At 36.6% G+C, this 12,181-nt stretch overlaps 1 protein-coding gene across 11 annotated transcripts in view; it reads right to left on the bottom strand.

Annotated features, from left to right (window-relative positions):
- CADPS2 (calcium dependent secretion activator 2) overlaps positions 1-12,181 on the bottom strand; it is a 282,995-nt gene that overhangs the window by 17,883 nt on the left and 252,931 nt on the right. For all 11 annotated transcript variants that reach the window (XM_064422258.1, XM_064422259.1, XM_064422260.1 and 8 more), the window contains one exon: positions 3,602-3,709. In XM_064422258.1, the coding sequence (XP_064278328.1) occupies positions 3,602-3,709 (108 nt within the window). The remainder of the gene's footprint in view (positions 1-3,601; positions 3,710-12,181) is intronic.

The raw sequence follows: 12,181 nt of genomic DNA, 5'->3' as shown, positions 1-12,181 counted from the left end.
AAAATTATTTACAAAAAAATAAAACTAAAGTAATATACTGTTTCTAACACATTAACCCAAAGCTACTGCAGAGCTTAATCATATGCAATAGTTTATAAACATTTCAAGTGCTCTTTAAGAAATGTGATATTAAAAACAATAAAAACTACTCTTCATCCCCTTTGTGCCCTCAACTATAAGTTGTTTACTTCACGAGAGTAGGAGATAAATGTCCTGAATCCCTGTGACAGAAGGAATTTGACAAGCAAAATTCTCAGCCAATTTTAGGAAGACCATGTCCCATACTGCAAAGGAAGACAAAAATTCCCATGTCTTTGATAAACTGACAAAGTGAAAAATCTTTGTGAGTTCAAACCTGTTGACTAGTTTTGAGAACAGGAAGGCAGCACACTGACCTGGGAGAGACCAATGCTACCAGGAGCACCTGGACATATTACCCTGCCTGCTGTCCATAGTCCTTCTGGATGAAGGAATTATCATTGAATAATTTCATTCCTAATAATGAAATGTATCCAGAAGCTGAGTTTTTCAGTGGAAATGAAGGAAAAAAAATTCCACCTTGTTTCTGCTACACGATCAGCAGATGTACTGAAGCACAAGATTTAAATGGTTTAAAAATGGTGCAGAAAAAACTACCAGCCCAGTCTTTTTTCAGCCACTGGAGATTTGAACCTTTTTCCTATTTAAGGTTTCATATCACAAGCTGAAGTTCCATTCTAATTATTTTCATATTTTTGTATAGCAGGGCACTGCTTTTATAGGCTTACCTAACACTGCTATAAAACACCACATATTTTTTTGTCTTCTCTCCAGTTTGAAACTACTTAGGTAGATTAAAGACTAGGAGTTACAACTCCTAGTCTTAACATATTGTGACTCACTGGCAGGCATTTGTATGTGTATCATTATTCTTAAATTTAAATGATTTTTGTTATTCACATAACTTGTGTGATAAACATGCTGTTCACCTAGTCACTGTAATAGCTGTTGGAATACAGCAGCCCTGGATCAAGTCAATGATATCTGGACATAAATAGTCTGCAATTATGCATTTTTGTGGGGTTAAAATAGTGTCTCAGGCCTGATCTTCTCTATATTTATAACTAAGACCTCTATCACACAGAAAAGTCAGGGTTTTTGATATTCTGGATGAGGCATTTCCTGGCTCAAGCACAGGAAAGTGTACTTTTCCTCTTTCACTATGCTGATGATTACTTAGCTGATACTAATTCAATGTGTTTGAAGAGGAAAGCAACTGTGATCTACAGCTCTAGCCAGTGCAATGGCTTCAAGTACATTTACATTAAAAAGTGAATATATTTTATTCTTTATATTGACATATAACTTGATAGATTTGAATTTATAAAAAGAGTACCTAGGTTTTCTTAAATAATAATAACAAAAATTTTTAAAAACCCTTCAAAAATAATTTGAAAAATCTTGGTCAGTCATAATATTCTAAATCTGAATTAATGTCAGAAAAGGCAAACTAACAGAGTGAGATGACTTTGTTTTACATTTCTGCGTGCTATGAGCTTCCATATTTGTTAATGCTTCTTTACTGCTGCATCTGCCCAATCAATAATATCTCCCAGTGTGATGTTACATAGAAATGTGACACCAGCATGTAGAAAGAAAAATAAAGACACAATTAGATATCTGATACACAAAATACACACTATGTATATATTTTTTCTTCTCTTACAGATCAAGCATTGGTCACAGCAGCATACAATGTATATTACTGAGTAAAAGGGACCAGAAAAGGATTTTGAAACTCAAAGGCAAATGCTGTATCAGAACTTGTGTCCATACAGGAGTGTTTTCTTGAGCTGAAAAGCTTAATTGCTGAAATGAAATTCAGAAGAGGACCTGAAGCCATGTTAACCCAGCCCTTCTGAAGCCCTGTCCCTGTGCTAGTGCTAACCCAAAATCATGCCAGGAACTGTGCTGGTGACTTAACAGTGTGGAGGATCCCTTGACAGTTCTCAGGCCCATGCCCAGGCCTTGGCCAGTGCCCCATATGGATGCAGTCTGAAAATCTTGAGTTAGACTTGGCCTTAGGCAGATAATTTTATTAACATTCAGGAAATGACAACATAAGCAAAAATAACCCCAAAGAAAAACAAAAAAATAGAAACTTGAAAATGAAACATATGCTTGCAGATTCATTGCAAAAGCAAACTGAAGCAGAAGTTGCTAATACGGTTTTAGTACTTTGTGAAGGTGCCAGCTGGATGGATGATAATTTTTCTACCCCTGCAGGGCATCAAAGCTCTTATAAAATCATTCTTTTCACACATATTAGCACTTAGCTTATTAAAACAGATGATACTTTTTTTTTTTTTGTTTTGTAAAGATGCCTGGGAGTGTCTGGAAATATAAAATCTGAGAGCTAAGTCTTATTTTGACCACCCAGCCTAACAAACAACAAACACTGACATGACATACCATGGCTGAGAGTCTATGTTATGGGACCTTCTGTGACTGCCACAACTGTAGTGTCACAGTAAAGGCTGTGAATTGCTGTTATGAAAACATTTGCTGTAACTTGCATAATTAAATTAAACTGCCAGCAAAGCTTTCTAAAATACTTAGGAGATGACACAAATAAATACATTTCAAAGTCTGTATTATGTTCCAGAATTAGTTTTGTAATAAATTCCGTTTCACAGTGCTAGAGATGACTTCTTTTCCTGTTTAAATTCCTATGTAATTGTGACTGAGACAATTTTCATGTAAACTGGTCCCAACTTATAGTTAAATCGTTTTTATTTTACATATATTTTACATGTGTAGTGCTTTAAATTTATACAGAAGGTACTATTTCAGCTGCCTACAGCTTCCCCTTCAGCCAATTAGGAAAAGGACATACATAGACATAAATTAGTAGTCAGAACTTGAATGAACTGAAATGTGATCATTTCTAACAAAAAGATGAGGAATCAGGGCAAAGGAATGAATGGAAGAAGGCTGCAGAAGTTATTATCAAAACTGAAGAAAATTACTGCGTGCACCTTGAGGATTACTCTGAACTTGCAGAAGTCACATTAGAAACTTGAAAATGAGTTTGAAAATTCAATAAATGTTTATAAATGTCGACTTCAGGAAATTAGAAATGTTAAACGGGAAAAATCCATAAAACAAAATTTTAAGTCATTCCACAGAAGTACCAGCCAAACCCACAGACGTACCTGGCATCTGTGTAGTCTTTCTGTATACAAGCAGACGGTGATATGTAGTTCTTAATTTAGCAAAATTTGGTCTGCAATGGAATCCACAAACCACACCAATCCAATCCTCTCCATTAAAAAATTAAAATCAAAAGGGGGAATATAATTGGACTACTCACAGTGGAAAAATTACTGTTTGAAATAATAATATTCTACCGATTTTATTTGTCTTCTAGCACTTAAAAGTTCACGCAGAAAATATTTAAAGAAAGGCCACCTTTGATAGCTGAAGGTTGTAAAGAATGAAAAAAAGAAAAAATTATCAAAAGAGAAGAATATCTAAACAGCTTGCTGAACACCATCGAAGTTCAGCTTATCCCTTCTGATGCAGTAGTGACACCAGCACACTTTGCAAGGCAGTTACTTACATCAAATAACTTCTCTATGTACATTTCCTCATTGACCTTTTCTCGAAGAATATCCTGGTTTTGCCGAACAAACATAATGTAGGTGTCTGCTAGATCCATTCCTGGTTTCTGTGGAGAAAAAGAGTGAGGGGAGGAAGTAATGGGAATGGAAAGACAAACCCCTCAGCAACTGAGACTTAAAAGAAGGTAGGCATAATGAAAACAAATGTTATAATGTTCATACATGTACAAACTGTATTAACAAAACCTGCTGTGAATTCTGGGTTAGTTAACATGTTCATGAGGTTCCACTATCAATGCAGTTCTACATGTTTTAATTTATGGAAGCTCTGAGTCATAAATCTACATTGCCATATGCAGTTGAATCAAGTCTGTTGCTCTGGCAACATCAGTGCCAAACTCGGACATCTTCCCCTGTTTTTGACAGAGAGGCTTTCATAGATAGCCACTCCAGCCCAAGTGTGGAGATCCAAATCCTGCTATCACATTCAGAAAATACTTAGAAAAGCATTCAGTTCCTTTTCCACTGCCTAAGATTTCTTCTAATTTACTTCCAGTGCACAGCTGAATTTTGTGCTTGATGTTAGCTTCAACTAACTGCAATTCAAACTAAGCTCAAGCACATCCCTGAGAGCAACGGCATAAAAAGGCAGTTTTGAGTGTAGTCCTGTATGCTTTTATTTTGTCAACTGTTGCACTGGTGCAGTCAGCCCAGAGGATGGCTAGGGGAGGAGCAAGGACCAAACTTTTTCCCTTCCTGTACCAATATATGTTCTGTATGTATAGCAGAGCAGGTGAAATTTTTATGCCACACCCCTTAGGACATGTTGTGTGTATGTGGCACTACAGCTGTACAGGCACAGTACAGCTGAAACTGCTCTCTCCTCTGAATCACTCCAGAATCCAGCTGTGATTTCTGGATCACTGTAGTCATGAAAAGTTGTTCCCCAATAACACTCCCAACAGCCTGCAACTTGCACTTTACTGGCAGTGTATGCAGAGCTGCTAAAGGAGTTCACTTTTTTTGGAACAGGAACCAAGAATGCACACAGGCACTTTGGAAAGTCTTCTGCAAATGCCCTCTGTGTGAGCAAGCTTGTTAAAGTATTACTTACTCCCAAACAATAGTTTGTAATGTTCCCGGCATGCAAAAGAAGGCTACGTTTTATAATACTTTATAGCATTAGTTTTATAGTATTACAGTATAGTACTATAGTTTTAACACAGGCCTTAATATTTATAAAGGATCCAGATTTTGCTAAGACTCCATACAGAATAATTAAGAGTTCTGAGGAAGGAGGACAAAAACAGTTATACCCAGTCCCTGAATTCCCAAGCATAAGACATGTCTATTTCTCAGAAACTGTCACTGTCTGAAAATAGGATATGAAAAACACAGTAAAATATTTAGCATATTTTAAAAGCCTGTATGCATGAACATGCTCATATAGTTAAAATATTAACATATTATTTCATATTAAGGCTTACTTTCTAGTCTGCAAGTGAGTATTCAACTTTATTTTTTTCTTATTTTTTATTATCATGTATGTAATATTTTGTAATTTATATGAACAGGTCTGAGCATGCCCATACTAAAACTTGTTCAGAAACTGCTGTCATCCTATAACAGTAACAGTATGGCAGCATTCTTTCCTCAAAGCTGCAGGGAGTGAAACTTCCTGGCTTATGAGGCTCAACTCTTTTTACCCTGAATCTACCACCCATATAGAGAGGAATATTTTCCAAAATAAAAAGATTTTCTTTTTTATTTATACGTGTGCATATATGGCAGTTTAATTTTTTTAAAGTAACCACTAAATGTGGAATGATGGCCAGCTTTCATGCTTGTAGCATCTCCAAAACTCAGAGTGAAAAACTGAAATATCTCCTACATTTGGATTGGTCATTCCAGAGGCAATGAAAAAAACTTATCCCATCTATATATGCTTAGATGAAACTCTTAAGAGGAAAGCAGGACCATTGATATTTATATCTGCATCACACATCTAAATCCTAAGCATAGAATAAAAAATTTAAGACTTCAATAGACAAAACCTTTTCTGTTGGAAAACCTGACAGAAATCAATAGATCTCCTTCACAAAAAAGTACCTCATTAAAATGTAACAGAAATGCTTAAGACATCATAAAGTGAAGCAGATTTAAAACAGAAAACTCCATATTTTACTGTAGCATACTCATTTGTGATGGCACAAGAGAATACAATCAGTGTTGAAACCTTATGAACTTTCTAAAACCTGATACAGAATTTATAGGATTTGGACTAGAGTTAACTTAGAGGAACAATGGAAAAATATTTTGAAATATTTTTGAAATATTTGAATATTTTGAAATCTCCAGAGATGGGTGAAGGAGAGAATCTAGTCAATGAAAGGCTCTCTATAGCTCTTGAAGCTATTAATGCATCTTCCACTGAATTCTAAAACCTAGTGGTTCTGCAATTAATACAATATTTTCTTTTACTAAGTTCAATAAAAAGTGTTCATCTTGCAGACAGCCAAAGCAAAAAAAGTAACATTTCCCATCAGCATTAACTCCCTTATCTTTGAGATGTTTACCTAGTCTTGAAGCTGTGACATATGGGAATTTCACACCTAGTGAATATATTTTCATGTAGCTTGTGGCACAGGAGTGTAATCATTAAAAGAATATACACAAGTAAGAGTAACTGCAACAGCTGGTGACATTTACCAATTAGAATTACAGTTCTTTTAAACACTTCATCTTTCTTAATGTGTGCAGGATAATTATCTTTGAAATTGCTGTGGAAAAAAAAATTAATTTTCCTTTTAAACAGTGTCTGACTTCAGTAGAAGTAAGTCTGGGTAAGGCAGATTATCAATACTCTGAAGTATGTCTGCTTTAAACCTCACCAAAATCACTGAAGGTTAATCATTGCTCAAGGTGGGCAAAGTACACTGTAAACACTGAATGAACCAAAAATGCATCAAATTCTTCATCACCTCTTCATACTGCATGCATTGAATTTATTTGTTTTCTCCAAACACGGGGGAAAAAAAAGATAACTATTACAAGAAGCAAAATAGCTTTAATGCTGTATATTTAATGTTTCAACTTTTTTTTCTAGGGATTATGTAATATTTGGAAACCTTTGATAGCACTATTCCCTATTGATCTGTTTTAAATTATTAAGCATCAGAAAAAACCCAAGTTAACACAGAATTAAACAAACAAACAACAGCAAGAAGTTTTATGTACCTTAGAAAACAAACAAATAGAAACTGAAATATATTTTAAATAACAGGAGGCATTTAATTGAAAAGACTAAAGCATTCCCATTTCCACATCCATACTCAGTAAAAAAAAAAAAAAAAATCTCTGAATCTCTGGCAGAACATCTGCTGAAGTTAATGAGAGTTATTTTCACATCTTTGGGAGAAAAATTTAACCTGGTATGTTATCCAGGTAAGTATAAAAAATATTGTCTGAAAGTTTCCCCAAGAAAAAAGGTGGGTTTTTTATGATAGATAGAAAGTTATTGTAAGTTTGTTTTATTCAGAACAGCAGACAAGCTGTTTTGCCTATCTGAAAATGAAAGAGAACCAGACAAAGAGATGAATAGAGAAACTGGAAACACAAAGACATCAAATAAAACACCAGGAAATTAAGAGTTGTAAATAGGGTTACTTTGTCGCTGGTTACACAAGTAACTGAATACACTGGAGAGTGAATGAGTTTAAACAAGGGTGTAGGCTTCAGCACATTCTTTTTTAGGGTTAATCACTAGTTAACCTGGCAAGATGAACATGCTGTTTGGGGAAAAAAAAATTTAAAATCCTTGTTAATTATATACTGCAAGTGCTCTTACTTCCTGCTGCTGCACCTAATCCCACAGGTGCAGGTTGTCTCTTACTATTCACTGGTAGGTGGGTCCTGACTGCCAGGCACTTTTTCATAGCAATAAATTCAGATAAAGAAGAAACAGCTTTATTTTCCCCATTCGAACAGGAAAACAGTACCATGGTGTCTATTTAACATGAAGGCAAATGTTAAAATACATTATTTGTTTCCAAGATGTTGTAGAAGCTGTTTTATGATTGACATGCATGGCTCCCACTGGCAATATTTGCCTGAAGCACCTAGTGAAAAGCAATGCTGCATTGCCTTAATTTCCAGGAATTCAAATATTTTGCTGCTGAAAGATTGCAGTGGGTTTAATGCTGCCACTAATATTAGGCATTTTCCTACAGGCGAGGCACACCTAAGTTTCTGAACAGCATTTTGCAATGCAACAGTTTGGCATAAATCTCAGTGAAAATCATGTACATTTGTAATAATTGAGTTATGTTTATTCTCACTTTAGCATTTGTCAGAGAACATTTCTTAGCATCAGAGCGTATTAAATGAACTTATATTACCAAAAACCAAGAAACCAGCCTCAACCCACTACACAACTTTTACGGAGTTGCTCTCCTGCCGAGGCATTAATGTTTCAAAGATGAGAACAGATGCTAGAGACTAACTATACAATAACAAAATCCATCCAGTTTTGTGTTTGCTTTCCTCTCCACTTCTTTCCCCTCCCTTGCATCCTGGAGGGAGTAATTTTAACTACAGCATGGTTGTAACAATGCAATGAAAAGGAGAGATGAGCTGGAGGGGGCTATTGTAAGGAACACAGGAACTCCTTATTCAGTGTCCACCACAAAATGAAAGAGCATGTTGGAAAATTTCACCGCCTGAAAGTTCTTCTCTAAATACTGCAAGGCTCATCGTTGGGCTATGGAATTACAAAATTAAAATATCATTAAAATACTTTTGGAATAAAAACAACTTGTATCCATGACTAGATCATAACCCCCATAATTTCTTAGAAAATTGAATACATAAGCCAGGGAGGAAGGTGCACCATTTCTGTAATCAGTCTATTATAAAGGTAACATTTTAATTTCACATGGTTATAAAGAAATTGTTTTGTTTAAATGAAAAAATGCAATGCATTTTCTCTCTCTTGAAAACATCTTCTTTAAAAGAAACAGCAACTTTGGCAAAGAGAAAATGTGAGTATTTTGAGAAGTCTCATGGAAAATTTAAACTGATTCTGCAAGCATTTACACAAACACCTTTTCATGTACATATAGTTCCATTGCATTTATGGGGAAACACAGGCATGCAAATGTCTGCATCAGGATTTTGATTCTTAGTGCAAAAGGTCCTCAAACCACTAAAGCCCCCATGACAAAATTTGGTATTAAAATATGTTTTTTTTTTCTCCATAAAGCTGTATTTTACTATGCTATATTAGCTTTCCTACTGATTAGCAATCATCCTTCTGATTGCCATTTAAGAGGTATCTCAAAAATACTGCTGACTTAAAACAGATGCTGCAGGGCTTTCCCTCCAATTCTACAATAGCTTGTTTTCACAGATTGGAAAACAGGAGGGCCAGTTCTCAGGTCTGGGTACACAGAGGAGGAGGAAGCCAGGAGAAGCACTAAGAGTAAGGATAATACCCCTTCTGTGGTTTAAAAAAAAAAAAAAAGAGTTCTAAAAGAAAATCCAGCTTAAAAATGACTAGCATCGTACGGCCACAGGTGAATAAATACTTATTTCTCTCAAAAAGATTTTTGCTTCTTAAAATCAGCTAAATGAGGCCATGCAGTACAAATGTGATATCTGAAAATGAAGGTATCTGGAAGATCCCCATGTGCATCTGCCTGGTAGGAGGCAGAGTTCCTTCTCTGGCCTCTACAAGACCCCATAAGTCAAATGCTGGCACATGTGTGAGGCCCCTTTTCATACCTTTGATCCCCACATAAAGGCAAGAGTGGAGCGAGAGGGCTGGCATTGTGCGAGCTGTGCACTGCTGTCAGCCCTGGCTCCTTCAAATGGCCTCTCTGCACTTGCTATGACAGGTGGCCCGTATGAAGAGAGGGAGGATTAGGTTCCTTCTGTGCCCTCTAAGTAACTGGCATAGATTACTGGCTCCTACAAAGGGATTTAAACATACCTTTCTGAACAAAAAGCAGTATATACATGAGCATGTAACTGGATGCTCAATTTGGATGAGTAATTGCTCTGGTTGAATTTGTCAATGCAGCAAATGTGTGTAGAAATGACCAGCCAAAGACACAATTATTTGTATGCAAGACTGACTTACATGATGAGAAATTGAACACAATGAAATTACCTACATGATTAAGAAACAATAACCATTTGAGATTAACAACATGACTTTTTTTAACCTCAATTTTACTGCATTCTTTCCCTATTCTCATTAATTAACTGGCTTTGTGAACAGAATATTAAAAAAAGGAAATATATTAGGTTGTACTTCTACATCTCCTATGGATTGCTTGGACTTTAAGAGAAACTAACAAAGGATTATAGTGGATTTAGATGAGCTGTGTATTCAAATCAGCTTCTCCATTCCCAGTTATCAAAACACAGCATTAATAAGAGAGCTAATGGCATCCTTCATGCACTGCTTGTAACATTTGTGTTATCCTCCTCCAAACATTTGGTTTCTTCCACCTGCACAGCAGCCACATTTTTTTCCACTGCAGAGTCTTGCATACTGTGACAATTACCAGTAAGAAGAGCATAACAGCAACTAGATTTTTTATTATTATTTTTTGGAAATAACAAGATATCATTGTTATTCTTCCTAGTCTGGGTAATTTCACACTATTGCTACTATTTCTGGTGGGGTTTCAATTACCAAAACATACGTAGTGTCCATACAGCTCTCTATGCATAACTGTGGAAAACAGTGAGAGCTCCTTGGCACTGCATATGCCCCACTTCTTGAAGGGCACTCTGAAAAATTGAGGCTTACATTGCATGTTTTCTTAAACAGTTAAAAAACCTCACAAAACCACTTTTATTTTTTCTTCACTGGGATGTAATTAATCACAATTCTCTAGCAAGAGTAATGAATAGAGGGGTAGACAGCAAGGGTAGGTAGCATTTTTACTAACCTATCAGCCAAATGAACCACAAGTCTGTGTCTATCTTTCCCACCCTGGTCCTGAGAAATCGACAGATGCTGTCTAGGGAATGTGCACCTTTGTGTCCAACTATTTACTGTCTAAACCCTCTCTCAACATTAATAGAATTAACCTGTTCCTCAAAATGACTAAAAATGATCCAGGAATGTTTTCCTTCCTTTTGTATGATTTACTATTTTAAATTTACTTTTATTTAACTTTTTTATTCCCTTATATTTCTAAGAAATTTTTATTTCCCTTATATTTCTAAGAAATTATCCCTTTGCCTCTTATCCTCCCTCTAAAACATTTTTCTCAGTACTACCTTCATTTTCTTCTAACACCTTTTTCGCCTAGTTAGCTTCTTTATATTTCAGTACAAACCGGCTTATTTTCACTGTTTGCCAAATCCTGGTAGTCAAAGATGAAAAACTGTGTCAAATCCACACACTCAAACAATGCTCCCCAACCCCTCTGTGCCCCCCAGCCCCCCTGCCTTCTCCCTAGATGCACCAAGTGATCTCACTCAGATGGAGGTGGGGCACAGGGGCAGAATGCCACTGTCAAACACATGCAAGTCTGCACATATTTGCAACTACATCAAAAGAAAGGGCTGACTGTGCCCAAGTTAAGTAACTTTCACGCATGCAGCTATATATGGTAGGGAAGGATAAGAAGAAATTTTACAACATATTAGGTCAAAATAAAACCATGAGGCATTTAATTAACTTCAGTGCAGGGTCGCTAGATCACTGTCACACTACCAAGAGCTCACATTCCTCCCTGTGTGCTGCCCCTCACTCCACTTCACACTTCAGCTGGGAGCCCAGGTGATGACCTTGTGATGTGACGACTTTCAGCCTTCTCTTACAGCTGGAATTTTTTGCTTTGACATCTGGTGATTTTAGGCCCTATTCAGAGTGGACAGTTGCTGTCAGTTGTGACAGTAAGGGCTCTTGGCCTCAACTGCATCTTCACAATAAAAAGAATGTGAAGAAGCAAAACCAACCCCCTGCCTATGAAAACCTTTCAATCCAGGTAAAAAGACCTCCAGAATTTGAAAATCTGTGGTCAAATCCACAGCTTCCCTAAAGCAAGGAACATCTGTAATTTACAGCTGTGGAACTACAGTCCAGTTTAAATGCTTGGCTGTGGGAAAGGTGTGTGAGAAAGCTGGGAAGTGAAGACATTGTAATAATGCAAGGATCTCGACAGCCTGTCAGTAGTCTGGTCCTTTCTTCAAGCCAAGCACCACCATTCAGTGACTGTGAGAAGGGCAATGGGCTCCAACAACCATCTCCCTGCTTGCCTCCCTCTTTCTCTGAGACAGCGGGTGCATCCCTGTGAGACCTGATTTGTAATATTCCTCAGAGCTTGTGGAAAAGGTATTTTTCAGTCTCATTTTTTATTGTGAATTTCAACATCAGTGTATCCAGACCAATGGTAAAAGACTTTGATGTCCCCTCCTCACAGATATGTAATTTGGAGTGTTTTCCATATTACCTGAAAGAAGCTAATGAATTTCTAGTTTGTCCACTAATTTTTTCTTTAGGCCTTTGGGTCTTAGGTGCCTCAACAAGGACCTTTTGTAGCAGCTACACAGCACAATAT

The sequence above is a fragment of the Passer domesticus genome, chromosome 5, assembly GCF_036417665.1.
Source record: "Passer domesticus isolate bPasDom1 chromosome 5, bPasDom1.hap1, whole genome shotgun sequence".
In the NCBI taxonomy this organism is placed as follows: domain Eukaryota; kingdom Metazoa; phylum Chordata; class Aves; order Passeriformes; family Passeridae; genus Passer; species Passer domesticus.
This window is presented reverse-complemented; position numbering and strand designations above follow the sequence as displayed.